Here is a 16,813-nt window from a genome sequence, read left to right as displayed (position 1 = left end):
AATACTCTCAAACACTTGTCTGAAGGCTTGATCGTAATAGTCCTAGAGTTGTGGAGGCTGCACTCTCAAGTTTGCATTCTTGAAATAAAAGTTTTAAGACAGGAGGGAGGGAAAGGTGGCCTTTGCCCCTCTGCTCAACTGCTACTCCCCCAACTACTTTTCTTTTGTTAATTGGAATCAAGGAACTTTCTGAAGATCCCAAACTACAGAGGAAGGAGAGTTTGGGGGCAGTCAAGAGGCACAGAGGCTTGGGGAGAGGGAGAGATGACTTCCATTGTGAAAGGCTGGGGTTTCGTTTTTTAAGAAAAGAAAGTGCCTTGGCTAACAAAGCAGGAGAAAGGAGACAGCCATTTAAATTCTCCAATGCATGCGCCTGTAAAGCCTGTAGCTAAATTATTTGGGTGGACAGCGGAAAAATAAGAGAGGTGGGCAGGAAGGCTAGTTTTAAAACACAAGTTTATTTTTATCGGTTCTGGTTATTTTATCAAAGCAATTCAGAGCTGGGACTGAAAAAATGTGGGATACAAGGAAAAACACATGAGGGCTTAGAAATTGATACTACCACAGGAGAAGGAGTTTGGTGTACATAAAAAAAAGAGCATTCTAGCAACAAAAAGTTTCACTTTAAGACGAGTTATAATTTTACACATTCATCCAGGCTCCAAAAAAACCATGAAAACTTTAATTAAGGATCCTCCCTCATTCTTTGTGCTACATAAACAAGACAGACATTATATACTCATACGCTGTGCATGTAGTTTTAATCTTCCTCTTTCAACTTATACACCACAAGATGGCAAGAAATGCTACACCTTGTAAATGGATACTAACAGTGATGTATTATTTGCAAATCCAACTTTAGGTTGTCAAAATGAGGCCTCTGAAGCTACTAGAAGATATTAAACATCTGGGTTTCATTAAAGCTCTAACATTCAGCAATTTCAGGCAACACTGCCATTTATTCCCATACAGTGCTCAAAGAGAAGGCAAAGCTACTATCCTCAAATAGTAGGGGTTGATGGAGTTTTTATTAAGGAGGAAAGAAAGGAGGGGGGGTGCACGCATGCACATGCGTGCACACGCACGTGTGCATAAATTATCTGTGTAACCGTTGCAGACTACAGTCCTCATGGCTCTGATTTGGATGTCCCAGGCTAGGCTGATCTTGTCAGATCTCAGAAGCTAAGCAAAATCAGCGCTGATTAGTACTTGGATGGGAGAACACCAAGAAAGTCCAGGGTTGCAATACAGAGATGGCTATGGAGACTGGCTGCAGAGATTACTTTTCAACCTAAGGTGCATCAAATGCAAATGGGAAATCAAGTTTCCATTCGTTCAAGTGTGGTTTAAATGATCTGCATATATTCCTGCCTATTTTTGAATAGCACAGAATAAGTTGCAAAACATAAACAAAATCAGTCTTGGTTCCAAATTTAGATTTATTTATTTTTTTGGGTAAACACAAACAGTACATGGCCTTGTTTAAACTGTAAGTTGCCAAGCTTAAACTGTCTGACCCTCATGCCTAGCAAAAAAATTTCAATTTGTATTCAAAAAGCGAATAAAACAGTTTGGCACCTTCAGATCATGCTGCATCACAGCATAGGCTCAGATCCCCGAGGGTGCCATGTCTAATAATGGAAGATGTGGTTACATAATAGCAAAACATTTCCTCAGGAAAACGTCAAAGATCATTCTCTCACAGCATGAGCGTACGTCAAATTCAGTAATCTTAGTTCTTTGGCACTGAAAGCAACTGCTCAATCTGCTGTGTTGTTGAATACCACAGAAATGACAGATTAACAGGGGGAAAGGGGGTGCAACTGGCAAATTGGTACGCTCCAAAAGAATACTTTGAACCCAACTGAAGGAAGCCCTTCATTAATTTAACCACTTCTGCTATGACCCAGAATAAGGCACACAGAAGAACTGAGTCCAAAAACAAAAAATTGTTTTATTTCATAACTTAAATTGTTAGCAATAACCACGTGACTCTTTTTTAAAAAACCTGATTGTCTCTACATAAGAAGGGTGATGAATTCCCCCGCCCTTCAGTAGTGCTGACAAATGGGATCGTGGCAAATGCAGTGGAGTGATTGTTCTGCACCAATCAGCCCGCACCTAAGACTGTCAGCTCAGAGGATGTGTCCACAGCTCCTTCTAATGGCATGCGGAGGGGCTGCTAGATGCTGAATCGACACCCAGCTGTCATCTCGTCTAAAGGGGCCATGCTGCCCGCTCATGCCTTGCGCGCTCCTTGTAGATGTCTCAGGGTTGTTCCAAAGGACTGGCTGCAGCCCTGGCATCTTGCCTGGCAGAAACACGTTACGGAATGAGAAGAGCTCCAGATGAATAAGCACATCTGGGCTGAGGAATGCTCAGACGCAACCGGCTCCCCCTTTCCTTCTCTGTAGCAGAAAAAGAGACAGCTTTTGTGAAATGTCATAGGAAACAATGCTGCTATTCAGAGAAGGAAAATCCTTTCGCCTTAACGCAAGAGGCACTGTCTCAGCTGTTCATTTCTCTGACTGATGAGTCCGGGAAGCCAAGAGGAAAAGGGGGGTGGGGGGCATGCTGTATCAGCAGGGCCTGTTGCTCAGCATCTGCTCCTCATTCTTTGTGCTTTTTCTTATGGTGCTTCTTTTTCTTTCTCTTCTGAGAGGTGCTCGCCTTTTCAATATGTTTTGCCTTCTTCCTGGCTGGCTGATCACCACCGGTGTCTGAATTACAGCTGTCAGAATTATCTGATTCAGAAGGGATTTTACTTTTGTGCTTCTTTTTCTTCTTCTTTTCCTGTCAGAGGGAGTCCGTCAATCAAAACCATATGCAATAGGAAGTGTTTTTGTATACTCACTGATTAAGATAAGAACTGCATGTTATAGCAAAAGCTTTTTGTGTGTGTGTTAACTGAATGAAAACAGAGACAGCTGCTTGCAACACAGTCTAATGTACTGCGCAACAGAACCCAAATCCTGCTCACCATAAAAATCTAGCCCACCTAGCTACATTTAGAGCAATCTTTAATTTTGCTGTACCTGCTGCCCTCTGGCTAGGTTTGCTTAAGTAGCTACTCCAGTTTTTCTGGTTCCAATTAGAAGGTAAGGCCCTCTGATTTAAGTGGGTTTCTGAAGTACCTGAACAGAAACCAACTTCAGTCCTGCTTCCTCCAAAAATAAAGCAAATTTCATCAACTGGTGACATGCAGAACAGCAGGATTTGAGTCCAGTGGCACCTTAGAGACCAATAAGATTTTCAGAGTGTCAGCTTTTGAGAGTCAGAGCTCCCTTCTTCAGACCAATGTGGAGCACTGAATCCCAGAGACCACAAAAAAAGGGAAGATGGATAGGGAGGAAAAGGAGAGAGAAAACCCTGAAACTGATGCCAAACTACATGCATGAAGTCAGGATACAAGACTGTTTTGAAAGGGGGGGGGGAGTCGCTTTTGCAAAAGACGTCAGAAATCATGATACATTTTTGCCTTTTTATACTTAAAGAACAAATCTTATTTGCTAGCAGCTTGAGGCCTAGCAGCTTGAGGCTTGCCTTTCTCTTTCAGCCTTTTAAGGCCAGAAGTCTAAAACTTGGTTAATTTCAAAAGCTGTCTGAAAAACTGGAAGAAAGGCCGCTCTGATCATTTTCAGTGTGTGGATTAAGGAGTCCACCTCTATCTAGATTCTTTCCTTCCTATGCATGTACTCTTCAAGTAATTTCACTCCCAGTCCCATGTTCCTCGTAAGATCTACTTCACCATGTGTTTACACACAGCAAGAAGCTGTGGTAAATATGCCAGCTCCCTGTGTGGGTATGATAAATATAACTGAAGGCGTACTTTTGTTCCATCAACACATCAAGCATTTCACTATAGAAGAAAAATATTATACAAGAACTTTTTTTTAAAAAGTCATGTGTGAAATGACCCCCAGTAACTACAAACATTATTTTAACTTTGTTCAAAGCTCCTTAGGGAGGCTATGGAATATCCTCTTGCAACAGTGTTGATGGAAAAAAACAGGCAAGATGCGGACACTGGGAATGTTTTAGATGCAGAATATACTGTTTCAGAGCTAACAGATCAGAAGACCAACCAGACCTTTCTAAAGCAATGTGCTTACGCTTCTAGAAAATACAATAAAGCCATTCATGAAACCGTTATCAACGCAGTCCATCGGATTCTAACAGTCAAAGCACAACAGTGAATCATTCAGTAACACTATACTTCAGCAGATTATTTTTCAGAAGGATGATTTCTAATTAAGGATGTATCCTTTCTGAGGATACCTATACAAATTCCACCTCCCATTTCTTGGGGCTTCATACATTCTGCTTACAAGAAACAAACTTCAAAGTAGACATGGGCACGAACAGCATTACGAACAGAAAAAACCCACGAACAGCCCAATCTGCTGTTCGTGAACAAGCTGTTCGTGAGGCCCCATCCTAAACGACCAGGGGTCGTTGCAAGCCTCGTTTCACCATTTGTCAAGCCAGACAGTCTGGCACCTGCAATCAATCCCCTTGGCAACCAGAGGCAGGGAGGGACTGAACTCTGTCTGAACTCCTTCTGGCTTTCCTTCTGGCTTTAAACCTTTAAAGTACTTCCAGCAGAGTCCCGTTTTTGCCACTGTGAAGAGAAAATGCCTTTCCCGGGGTGCAATCTCTCTGAAACTTGGGGGGTCTTCAGAGGACAGTAAGGACTGTGTTCCCTGCAAATTTGGTGGGTATTGGACATTAGGAAGGTCAGTCTGTAACCCCTCAAACTAGCTGCCAGCAAACACTGCTGTTTTTGCCAGGACAGGGCCCTTTAAACTATCAGCTGGAAGGCAGCAGGGGGGAATCGCCCCCTGCCAGCTGATAGTTTAAAGGGATCTTTAAAGGGTCAGGTAAGTGGGTTTGAGGGGAAGGGAGCTAAGTGTGGGGGGGTTGGGGGGTGATTCTGGCCCCCATGACAACGAACATGTCCAGAAACAGTTCATGTTCGTCCATGTTCGTTGTTCATGGATGGCAACGAACGACGAACAGGGTGTTCGGGGTTTTTTTTTTCCCGTTCGTGCCCATGTCTACTCCAAAGCAGGAAAAGGGCAAAGAAGTACTAGTAGTTTTCTTTTGTAGGTTTACTGTATGCTGGACAGTTGTTCATTGTAAGTCATACCCCTAAATTTTATTAACATGGACAGTAAAAAAGAATACAGGTTAAGCAAATAATTGTTTCATCCTTCTGATTACTAGCACCAGTAATCTGAAATGTGGATCTTACATCTGGTTCTGCCTGAGAAAAAGGGTTATACAGGAATGTAGATTCCTCTGTCCTCCTATCGAAGGACTGAAGCACCTGACTACAAAAGCTACACAGACTCTTATTTTGCTCTCAAGGATGTGGGCTGAAGAAGTTAGCGCAGCAGAGACTCAGTCTGGAAAATCATAAAAACATATGAGTACCCTTGACGGACTGCTTGCTGAGCATGCTGTTTCCAGGGACTCAAAGGAGGCTTCCAGGAAACATCCACAAGCAAGGCACTAAAGTAACCGCTCTTGCCTGCTATTGGGTCTGGAAGCCCATGAATACGCATGCACACACAGGGACCCTTCTGAATCTGCAGCTACTATGCAATATGATAAAAAAACTACTCTGTATACATTGGCTTCAGAACAAGTAGCACACACTTCATGTGCCTTTTAAATTGTGGCCTCCAAGAATCAGGCAACAAAGTATTAACCGCTCAGATAAAACCATCTCTGAGAGGTCACACCTGCAATACTTAGGATTTTACCTTTTTTCTTTTCTTTATAGAATTCTCAGACTGAAGGTTTTTCTTTTCGTCTCCTGGAGGGATTTCCTCTTCATCCTCTGGTATAAGAGTGTACTTTGTGCCTCCTGGCTGCATGAAACACTCTTTTGCAAAATGACCTTTGGCAAAACAATTAGTATTGCTTTTTAAAAACACATACAAGGCAATCCTAAATCACTTGTACCAGATGTTTAGTAAAATAAATCATTTTGTCCTATGATGAATACTTCAAGTCTGAAATTGTGTTTCATCTTTCCAGACAGTCTGTAAAATATTAATATATCAATTGCCGTGTGGCTGGGGGGAGAGAAACTATGTATGCCACTCTGAGGTTCTTGAAGAAAGGATGAGATTGAAAGTAAAATTAGTTATGAAATAAATATTTGAATATTTGTCATCCTTTCTTTCACATAATTACTGCTTTAGAATTCTAGAACTGGAACGGATTCAAAAGGTGTGTGGACGTTGGACCTAACCCATGGGATTCCAGCAAGGATGGCTGAACATTGGTTCAATGTGGGTCAACGTAGTAAATATTTGCAGGCCCAAGCTTAGCTGAAACATGCTGGTGCAGCTAATCAACAACACCTGCAAGCAGTCTCCGAGTCTCTAGTGAAATGGCCTCGAAGACCAGTTTCAGAGAGTTCCATCTATCCTCCCTGAATATCCTCATAGCAGTAATGCCAATTAGTTGCTTTGCCCTGATCAGCTCCCATATTGCCTGGTGATGTGCTGAGGGTTACAAAGATGGCTTCTGACGACATATAAGACACCTACCATTCTTTATTTTTCACCTTCGCAAGCCTCCATGTTGCACCAACTCAACACGGAGACGGCCTACTTGCTACCAGATGGGTAAGATGAACAGCTGCTGGACGCCAACCAGTGAAGCTTAAGCTAGTCAGCTCTTAAAGGTTTAGATAGACAGATTTTAGTTTGATAACAGTAAAGTTGTTTTGTATCTGTTGCCTGATTTGTTTGTATGCTTTCATGCTTTGCAATACTCTCTAAAAACTAATTAAATATATTTTATTCAAGTAGAGTCTGGATTTACTCACTGAGACATGAGTACACCCCAAAGACCAGCCCAAGGGTTAGAGAGTCAGGACCTCGGTGAAGGCAGAGCTCAACACAAATTAAGCAAGAGGGTCAAGCTCCACTCCTGCCTGACTGTTGGTGTGGCTGTTTTCAGCACCCGAAGTAGGAAGTGAGGGGGCTTTAACCCTACAACAGGATATAAGAACCAGCAGGGGTTTTTTGAAAGCTTCTGCCATGTTTCCAAACTTATCTCTGCAACCACAAAGATCAGAGACGTGGGAGCAGGGGGTTGACAGAAGCGGGAACAGAAGAGCTTGTGGGCCTTCCCTTCTCTGTTCAAGAACAAGCACCCAGAGTTGTGCAACAGTTAATTTCATAATCACAAGTCCAGAAAGACTTGACAGCAAACTCCAAGTCTCCCTCCCCACTCCCAATTCTTTGTTTTGTTTACAGAGACCATAAATTCAGTGATGTTCTCAGTAATAAATATCACCTTAAGCAAATATAAAACTCAGAACTGCTGGGCAGCATCCACATTCTCTCCACCTCTCCCTTTTATCTTTCAAAGGGCACTGGAGTTAGCTGGGATCGACAGTCACCTGGCCATTTGTGCAGATGACTGGGGATTTGCTCAGCCCCCCGCAGGCTATATAACACCACTTTGTTCTCTCCATCACAAACACAGAGTAAAACATGAACACCTGCACTTTTAAAATATATATATATATATAAAAGTGTGTGTGTGTGTGTGTATATATATGTATATGTGTATATATATATATATATATATTTTAAAAGTGCAGGTGTTCATGTTTTACTCTGTGCTTATATATATAAAAGTGTGTGTTTGTGTGTGTATATGTATATGTATATGTATGTGTCTTATGGTTATGATTTCTTTTAACTCATTTATTGCATGTTTCTCTTAGGGGCCACGGACTGGGGGAGAAATTTCTATAAATAATCAAAATGCCATCTAACAGAAACACTATTTAAATGGGAATAGTCTCAACATACCTGGGCAACCGCACTTTTTGCAGACTGTGTTCAAAACAGCTTCAAGAGTGATCTTCTGACTGGTGTAGTCTTTGAATGAACGTTTTTTCCGTGCATCTTGACTATACACAGACACAAGAAAATTGTCAATCACAGACATCGCCATCCATAACAATGGGGAGAAACTCCACTTAAATTGATGAGAAAATTCTACAAGTTTTGGTTCAGATATAACAGTGAACTACATGTTGCTGCTTGAAAGAAACCCTAGGCTCATTTTGCAACTCCTGCATCCCCCTTGAGTTTCTTTTCATGCATAGCAACCTAATTAGATGCCGTAATATACTGGCAAACCAATGGATTTGAACTAGCAAACTACTGCTTGTAGTTGCCTTGAAAAACAGGATTTCAAACATGATAATGCCAGATATTTTACCCTTTCCCTCCTTCCCTTTCTGTTGTGAATATCAACCTAATGGATATACGCTTCCATGCATCTGGAGAAGTGAGCTCTGACTTAAGAAAGCTTACACAGGACAATTTTTTGTTAAGACTTAAGTTGCCACAAGAGTCCCATTTTATATAGGATTCCATACCCCATACAATGGCTCTTTTAAACACTTTCTCTGCAGGGTTTAGCCATAGCTAGAAAATGGACACTGCATTACATTTCTTTTGCATAAGCAGGCCAACTTTCTCTACTACAGAACACCAAGTATGTTTAACAGCTGACTTTTACCATCTCCTTGTTCTAGTGCATTATCCTGAAATGAACAACTAAAACAGTTCATAGTTTATCAGGAAACGAAAGGCAAATGCAATTTGTGCCAGACCTGAAAACGTTTGGAAAATTTTGTCTAGTTCCATCACAAATACAGTCTTTTGCTAGGAAAGAAAGTAAAAAAAAATTGACTAGGAATCTGGATTTTATCGCTCTACCTCCTGCATCTCTTCAACAAAGCAAGAGTGTCGCAAAAGCTTAGATTTCTACCTAGAGGAAAGTAACATTAGAGCCCTTTGCATTACTACCCACAGTGGGAGAACTTCTGGGTCAAAGACAAGGAATAAAAAAAGGACATTTTTAACTAACTGCTGCATTAAAAAAAATCACTTACTCAAGGGCAACATTATTGGGATCCAGGTCCTTTCCAGTTCCTTGGTTAACAACTTTCATGGAAAGAGACAGTTTCAGTTTGTCATCTTTCTTCTGAAAAAAAATGGAAATGTAGTTAAGTATTGTGTCCTTGGATGTTTTTGTACATTTCTCTAACCTCATGGTACAAATCAACTGCAGGATTGTGATGGGCAAGTTACAGAACTACTAAGAGGGAAGGAAAACTAAAGTGCAGATTGAGGGTCAAGCTAGTGGCACCTCTTGTACTGCCTCAGCAGATCTCTACCCTTAATTACAACATTAGCATACATAAGAGATCGAGCACCTCATGATGAAAAACAAAACTATTATCCAAAACATACCACAAAAGGCCAGCTAGATAAAGAAGTTCAGACTAGCATTTGCCCATATGATCCAAAGCTGAATAGCTATGCTGTGTTCACCAACAAACCGTTTGGGGGCAGAGGTTATGGTAGGAGCAATGAGTGGCAGTGAACCTCTAGAAAGGATCCCATGTCTATTTCATCTGGCACGTAGCATACCAGTTGACAGCAATGGACCTGGGTTGTGATTCTGCTTTTGTGCGTTACTTGGGTTATGATTCTGCTTTGATGTGCTACCAACTCCATGGCTGAGTTACCCAAGTTAGTTGTAGAAGTTGTGTTGTGACCTCTCAGTTGAATTTCTTTGCAGGATTTCAATAGAATAGCCACACAACTAAGAACATGTATTAGCTTCCACAGTAACCACAGACTTTTCTCAAATAATAAATGGCTCCACAGAAAAAACTAGGGATTTGGGTACTGGGATTTGGAAACCACAAAGCTGAAATGGCTAAACTGCAAAGACTCTTGGCTTTCCTATCTCCATCTTCAGAGTGTGAGTTCCTAAGTTAACTGCCTTGAGTCACCATCAATGGTGGGAAAGGTCAGGTATAAATATTTCAACAAAACAAACAATGGAGCCAACTGGGTCCATGACGCTCTACTTACAACTCTCACTGATTTTGTTGAGGGCTCCACTAACTTGCAGCGCAGCAGGTTTCAATTTACACAGCAACTTATAGGCATATTCTTCTATTTTGCCAAAACAAACCTCCCAGATAGGAAGTGAGGCAGACAAGAAAACTCCCTGGAGGCAAGTGGCTTGCAGTAAACTTGACTCTCAATATACCCAGCTGTAGCAGAGATCACTTTTAAAATACAGTTACACTTGCAGCAGAATAGTAAAGAGTCCAGTAGCACCTTTAACCAACTTTATTGTAGCATAAGCTTTTGAGAACCACAGCTCTCTTCATCAGATGCAGAGAGCTGTGATTCTCGAAAGCTTATGCTACAATAAAGTTGGTTAGTTTTAAAGGTACTACTGGACTCTTTACTATTTTGCAACTAGACTAACACGGCTACCTCCTCTGGATCTATGACTAGCAGCAGAAAATCTTTACTGCTGCCCCTGCTTCAGCAAAATGTAGGTTGATAAGAGCCATTTCAGAAGGTAAAAATCCCATTAGGATAAGCTTGCCACGTATTCTGCCGACACAATGCTTCATATGGCAGTGTAGAGGCTTTCTGTTTACAGTGTGAAGCAGCTTCATATTCTCCTCTTTGTTCAGATAGGTTTCAACCTGTGAACAGTCACCTCCTGATGTGGAGGGATAACTTAGCAGTATGGGGAAAGCTGAGTAGCAAAGCCAAACAGTTATCAGGTCATGAATACAGACTCCATTTTGCCAACCTTCTCCTCCTAACCACTATATACAAACTAAGACCAAACCCACCCCACCCTCTAAAGATATTTTAAAAGGCTAGGAGGAACTTGAGCCATTTACAGTTTCTAACTTTTCCCATGCCAAGTAAGAGTTCAGCCTTGCCAACAAATTCTCACCAGAGGATTCAGGGAGGGCTAGTGGCAACAAAAATAAGAGTTGGCCCCTGTTGCAAGCCGAAATTTGTAGACCTGCCTAATGCTATGAACGTAACTCTCAGACAGATGAAACGGCCTCCATACAAAGCCCAAACTCTGGAGGTGGATTTCCAGACCAATTACCACAATGTGTTTTGAAGCACTGCAAGATAGTCAATGATAAATAGCTATTAATTCAGGATTTTGTAGTATTTAAAGTTGGGATTTCCATCCAAGTCTCCTATCTGAAAGACCTGTAATAGTAGTGGGGTTTTTACATTCAACAGCATCATCCAGAGGACTGCATTATCAATGTACGCGTAAAGTGCCATCAAGTCACAGAGACATATGATGACCTCAGAAAATTTTCAAGGGAAGAGACATTCAGAGGTGGTTGGCCACTGCTTGCTCCTGCACAGTGACCCTGGACTTCCCTGGTGGTCTTTCATTCAAGAGATAACAAGGGCCAACCCTACTAAGCTTCCATGATCTGACCAGATTCGACCAGCCTGGGCCATCCAGGTTAGGGCCGTATTACCAATACAGCCTATATATACAAAACAAGAGAATTTAGTTTCCCAGCTTGCATGCTTTTGCTATAGTGACCTTGACTGCATTCCATGGGAGCCATTTCAAACTCAAAATGTTTAGGACTACTGAATAATTTTTCTTTACAGCCCTTAAAAAGGTAGCAGCAACGTTACCTCTTTTCCTATAACTTTCACCCATACTTTTTCTCCAACATCCACCATCTCTGACGGTTTGTCTACCCGGCAGCTTGACATATGACTTTTGTGGACAAGACCTAAGAAGAAATAAGGAGGGTAGATTTGCTAAATATTTATCTGACAGATGAAATCAAGAAAAAAGTTTCAGAATTACCCAACAGTGAGTTAACATGGAGTGCCCAGATTTATCGGTTTTAATGTCTGATCAGTTTTCTACCACTTAGGATACTTAGATGAATAAACGGAATCACTATGCAATTAATCTGATAAGATAAACAAACCTTGTTTTCTGCATCCTGGAATTTTTATAAATGCTCCATATTCTGTCACAGAGGCAACCTGTAATGATAAGTAGTTACACTTCTCAGCTGAAAAATAGGGTCATTGAGCCCTTTCCCAATCTTGTACTATGGTTGCCATCACCCGACTCCTTTCTTCCTTAGTTTGTGTTGAAAATTACAGTATTTGGCCAACAACAGCTATCATCATACTTGGACTTTAGGAAACAAGCTAGAACCGTTTAATTTGCTTAGGCGAATTAAGAGAAAACCATTTCAGAACTATCCAACTGCAGGTTACGGGATTATTGAGGAATAAATTTCTATCATGACTTTGAAGCTGTGAAATTCAAAGTGAGAAACAAAAATCTATACTATGCATCTTCCTATCATTCTGAAAACAAAGTAATTTCAACACATACCTCTCCTTGAAAAATATCATAGAGTTCTGGAAGTACTTCCATTGTCTTAAATTATGCAGATTTCTTGAAAGAAGATCTGTGTCACATAAATCACCTGGCCAGCTTTTCTTCCGGACGCTTTGTTAACCCTCAGCAACAAATATCTCTCATGACTGAAATTATGCAACATTAAATGAAAAAAATAGTACAATTATTTTAAGCTAGCTTTTTTGAGTCATTACCATCATGCTCATACTTCAAATACTTGTCAGTTCTCCTAGGCTAAAATTTGCAGAAGTCCCAGTTGTTTTACAAGGCCTCCAATTAACCACACACTGTTTATTTACATACTGGGGTGCAATATAGAGTAAACCATAACACTTACATATAAATTCCAAGATTTGAATTTAGATTGTTACTTGACAGCTAAAAATATTTTCTGTTTATAAACAACGAAAGCCTCATTCAACAAGCAATGACTCCTGTATCATTAAATGTAAATATTTATTAAGTAAGATTGTCTTGGCAGTTCTCTGTAAAGAGGTCAAAGATGTTAAGGTCCCAGACATGCACCTAATAAACCCAGCCATGGCATCACTGCGATAAGAACAATTCCAAGCATGATTTGAGGTGTTAATAATCTATTAAAGTGTGCATGGTTTAGACTGCAGATATCTGAAAAACCAATTCCTTCCATACATCAATGTAGCTTTTCGGATTCAGTGGAAACAGTGGTCTAGTGCTAAACCACAATGTTAGGGTACATCAGGTGGAATTCTAAGGTGCAGAAATCCCTTCCTTTGGAAATCCAACTGAGCTGCTCAGTTTCACTAGATTTCAGATTCAAGTTTTGTTTACACTTGCTGTCAGAAGCCAATCCAAAAAGATCAGGTATGTTGTTTTAACATTGTCTAAGTGAGATTTATTGTTGGGGGCAATATTTTACACATTTTTAGCACTACATAATGTCAGGGCTTGCCACCGCTGCCGCTGGGCGTGGCACTGGGCGGTCTGCTCCTGACATCATAGGGGGGCCAGGGATTCTGCAGGACCCTGCTCTGTGGAAGGAGGGGCAGTATACCTCACCCAGACTCCCTCTCAGTCCACTCGCTGGCCTGCTCAACCTGGCCTGCTTACCCTCTGCATCCTCTTTCACGCCTTCCTCCCAGAGCTCTCCTCCAAACCTCCACGCTTGCATCGCACCACTCTCACGCCACATCATCACTCCTTACTCACACCCACCACCACAGGGCTCTTCCCAGCCAGTTTTTATAGGGCTTCCTTCTACTGCCCCACCCCTCTTCCAGCCTGGTCTTGGGCTGCACCAAGCAGTTGCAGCTGGGGTAGCTGATCTGGCCCCACTGACCAGCACCAGCTGTGCCTTGTTCCCTGGCTGCCCAGCCTCCCTGCCTTGGCTGATTGCTGAAGGCCTGTCCAGCTGCAGTCCCCTGGCTAGCAGCCCGGCCTCCCTGGCTGAGCTGATGGCTGAAGGTGGGTCCAGCTGCGGCTCCTTGGCTGGTTGCCCAGGGCTTCCTGCAGAGTGCCTCCAATAGCCCCACCTGGAGTGGCTTGGCTTTTGGCAACTCCTGGGCCAGGCTACTACTTTCTAGCTGGGGCGTGGCTTTGGGTTGTTGGGGCTGCTGCTGCTTCTCCTCCTCAGGTAAGGTCTTTGGGTGGGTGACTGCTGGGCTCCCAATCCCTCTGCCCTTGCCCCCTTCCGCCTTGCTTAGTCCCCTTTCCTTCCCTAGGGGAGTGGGACTCGCTGGCCTCTCTCTGTCTCCCCCTGCCTCCTGAGGCCCTGGGCTTTTGCCCCTTGCCCCTGGCACCGGCAGGTTCTGGCTCCATTTGCCTGTGGGAGGGGTTGACCTGCTGTCCCCCGGCTGCCCCCTCTGCCTGCCAGTCAGACCAGTTGACCTGCTGTCAGTTGGCTGACCAGTTGACCTGCTGTCAGCTGGCTGACCAGTTGACCTGCTGTCTGCTGGCTGCCCCCTCTGTTTGCCTGTCAGCCCGGCTGACCTGCTGTTCCCTCCTACCAAGTCTGGGGGCTGGGACCCAGACCCCGGACACATAATTCCAGAAAAACATTAACTTTGTAACAAGACTGCAAACAATTAGCTAGCAAGTACTTGCCAACCACCCAGTAAGGTCACCCCTCACTTCCAGCTCACAACAAAAACGAGCCCAGTTTTCTCCCAGTCATTTTATTTCAGTACTATATTTATGGCTTGTTTTTTAAAAAGTATCATGCACTTCAAAGCTGGCTTCTTTAATGGAAAAAAATCTTCTAACAGGAAATTCTTTACTCTTCAAGTTTTATGTCAGACTCATGCTATTTTTAATCAGAACTAACAGTTAGGGCTGCATATGCGTGGTTTATGGCTGCATATGCGTGGTTTATGTCATGCACATGTAACATGCCTGAAGATACAAAGAGAAATCAGACGCGAATATAAATTTTATATTTTATATATGCCAATAAAGGCTTGCTTGCTTGATTGAGATGCGAAGGACAGAGGGGCATGTCAAGCGCAAAGCCTTACTCAAAAACAGACATCCTTCCCTAATCCTGTAAAGAAATCTGGGACAGGAGGGATACATTGCCAGGGCTCCTCCTGTATAAAGGCCCAAAACACTCATTCAAAGAATCCAAAATTTCTCTTCATTCTTAAAGATACTTTTTGCCATGATGTGCTTTTTTAAAAGATTGCAAGGCAGAAACTAGCCACAGGGACTAAAGAGAACCTCCACATCCAGAGGCAATAATCCTCTGAATCCCGGTTCAGGAGGCAACATCAGAGAAAAGATCTTGGCCCTATTATTGCTCCTCCAGAGTAACTAGTTGACCAGGGTGAGCCAGAACGTTGGACAGACCATTGGGTCTGATCCAGCAGGGCCTTTTATGTTCAAAACACTCTAGAAGAGGACCAGGGCATCTTAAAAAGCATAAAATACTAAATGAAAAAGAAATAGCCACATTGATCCTCAAACCCCAGAAGAATCCTACAAGATGATCCTACTCAAGACTGATATACACATGTCAGAGTGACGGCGTTGTTTTTGATGTGACAGAAAGGACCTCCTTCAGACTACAGTATGGGGCATTTTTAATATCTCCCTCCCTATGTTGACAGCCAGTTTAGTGTGGTGGTTAAGAGCAGCAGGACTCTAATCTGGAGAACCAGGTTTGATTCCCCACTCCTCTGCTTTAAGCCAGCTGGGTGACCTTGGTTCAGTCACAGCTCTCTCAGAGCTCTCTCAGCCCCACCCACTTCACAGGGTGATTGTCATGAGGATAATAACAACACACTTTGTAAATCACTCTGAGTGGGCATTAAATTGTCCTGCAGGGCGGTATATAAATCAAATGTTGTTGCTGTTGTTATTAATAATGGCATACTTTGTAAACCGCTCGAAGTGGATGTTAAGTTGTCCTGAAGGGTAGCATATAAATTGAATGTTGTTGTTGCTGTTGTTATTATTAAAATTTAAACAGTGCCTACAAGAAGAAAGTCAGCACAAAGGTGCAAAACGGGCTGCTTTTCAGGAGCAGGAGGGTGGCATTTGGATTGGCCACTGTGTGAAAGATGCTGGACTTTAGGAAGGGCCGCCAAGAGGCCTGGAGAAAACCTGTCCCTTCGACAGAAACTTGCAGTGCAATCCTAAACAGAGTTACTCCAGTCTAAGCCCACTGAAGTCAGTGGAGTAACTCTGCTTAGGATTGCACTGTCAATGTGTGGAAATGGGCAGGCTTTTTACAGCAGGGAGATAAACCACATCATCTGATCAACAGCGACCCATTAAGCATCTATTAATAAGGCAAAAAAAAATTCCCTTCCATGCAACTAAGTCCGACTAGGCAGAGCTGCGCTTAGGATGCCACTGCAGCCAAGGCTGCCAACTGCACCTTGAGGAATTCCTGGAGATTTGGGGGCAAAACTTGGGAAAGAGCTCAGCAGCAATGTGATGCCGTAGAGTCCATCCTCCAACGCAGTTATTTCCCTCCGAGGAACTGACCCCTGTCGCCTGGGACCAGCTGTTATTCCGGGAGATTTCCAGGACCGCCCTGGAGGATGGCAACCTTACGAGATGCCCCCGCCGCCTCACCTTCCGCAGCAAACAGGCGGAGCGGAGCGGGCCGGCTGGGGAAGGAGACGCGGCCCTCCTCTCCAGGCAACGGAGAGCGAAAAGCAGGCGCTGGCTCGGCTGGCGACGTCCAGAGGAACGAAGGCCCGAACCAAGCCAGCCGCCCCGCATTAAACTTCCAGCTTTCCTCGGCCAACGGGGAAGAAAAACCGCCTCCGGAAGAACCGTTGGGGTTATTTACCCATCGTGCCGTGCGCCGCGTCACTGCCCCCCCCAGTAATCATAGGGACGGTTTAAAAAAGACCTCAAACTACATTCTAAACGTCCGGCTAAAACCGACGTTTATTCCCCGCCCCCTTCGATGGCTCTGCTTGAGAGCGCCCTATCGGAATCCCTGTACTGCAATTTACAGCTTTTCTCACAGAGATTCAAGGCAGAGTCAATTTCAGTGAGTCAGTTTCAAAGGCATCTCCATGAACAACGGCAT

The 16,813-nt window shown here is 43.1% G+C and overlaps 1 protein-coding gene across 2 annotated transcripts; it reads right to left on the bottom strand.

Moving 5' to 3' along the window:
- Positions 1-472: 472 nt before the first annotated feature.
- On the bottom strand, positions 473-16,550 carry ZCCHC17 (zinc finger CCHC-type containing 17). 2 transcript variants are annotated; one of them, XM_054999748.1, is made up of 8 exons: positions 16,348-16,550; positions 12,265-12,416; positions 11,846-11,903; positions 11,541-11,641; positions 8,936-9,027; positions 7,842-7,942; positions 5,769-5,905; positions 473-2,793 (listed from the first exon to the last, which is right to left on the bottom strand). In XM_054999748.1, exons 2-8 carry the CDS (start codon positions 12,304-12,306, stop codon positions 2,611-2,613), a joined length of 714 nt encoding a protein of 237 aa, XP_054855723.1. In that variant the 5' UTR covers positions 12,307-12,416; positions 16,348-16,550; the 3' UTR covers positions 473-2,610. The 2 variants fall into 2 exon arrangements, with proteins under 2 accessions (XP_054855723.1, XP_054855724.1); XM_054999749.1 differs by lacking the exon at positions 16,348-16,550 and adding an exon at positions 16,148-16,333.
- Between the last annotated feature and the right edge of the window lie 263 nt (positions 16,551-16,813).

The sequence above is a fragment of the Eublepharis macularius genome, chromosome 15 (assembly GCF_028583425.1).
Source record: "Eublepharis macularius isolate TG4126 chromosome 15, MPM_Emac_v1.0, whole genome shotgun sequence".
Classification (NCBI taxonomy): Eukaryota; Metazoa; Chordata; class Lepidosauria; order Squamata; family Eublepharidae; genus Eublepharis; species Eublepharis macularius.
Note: the sequence above shows the minus strand (reverse complement) of the source record. Positions and strands in the feature narration are given on the sequence as shown.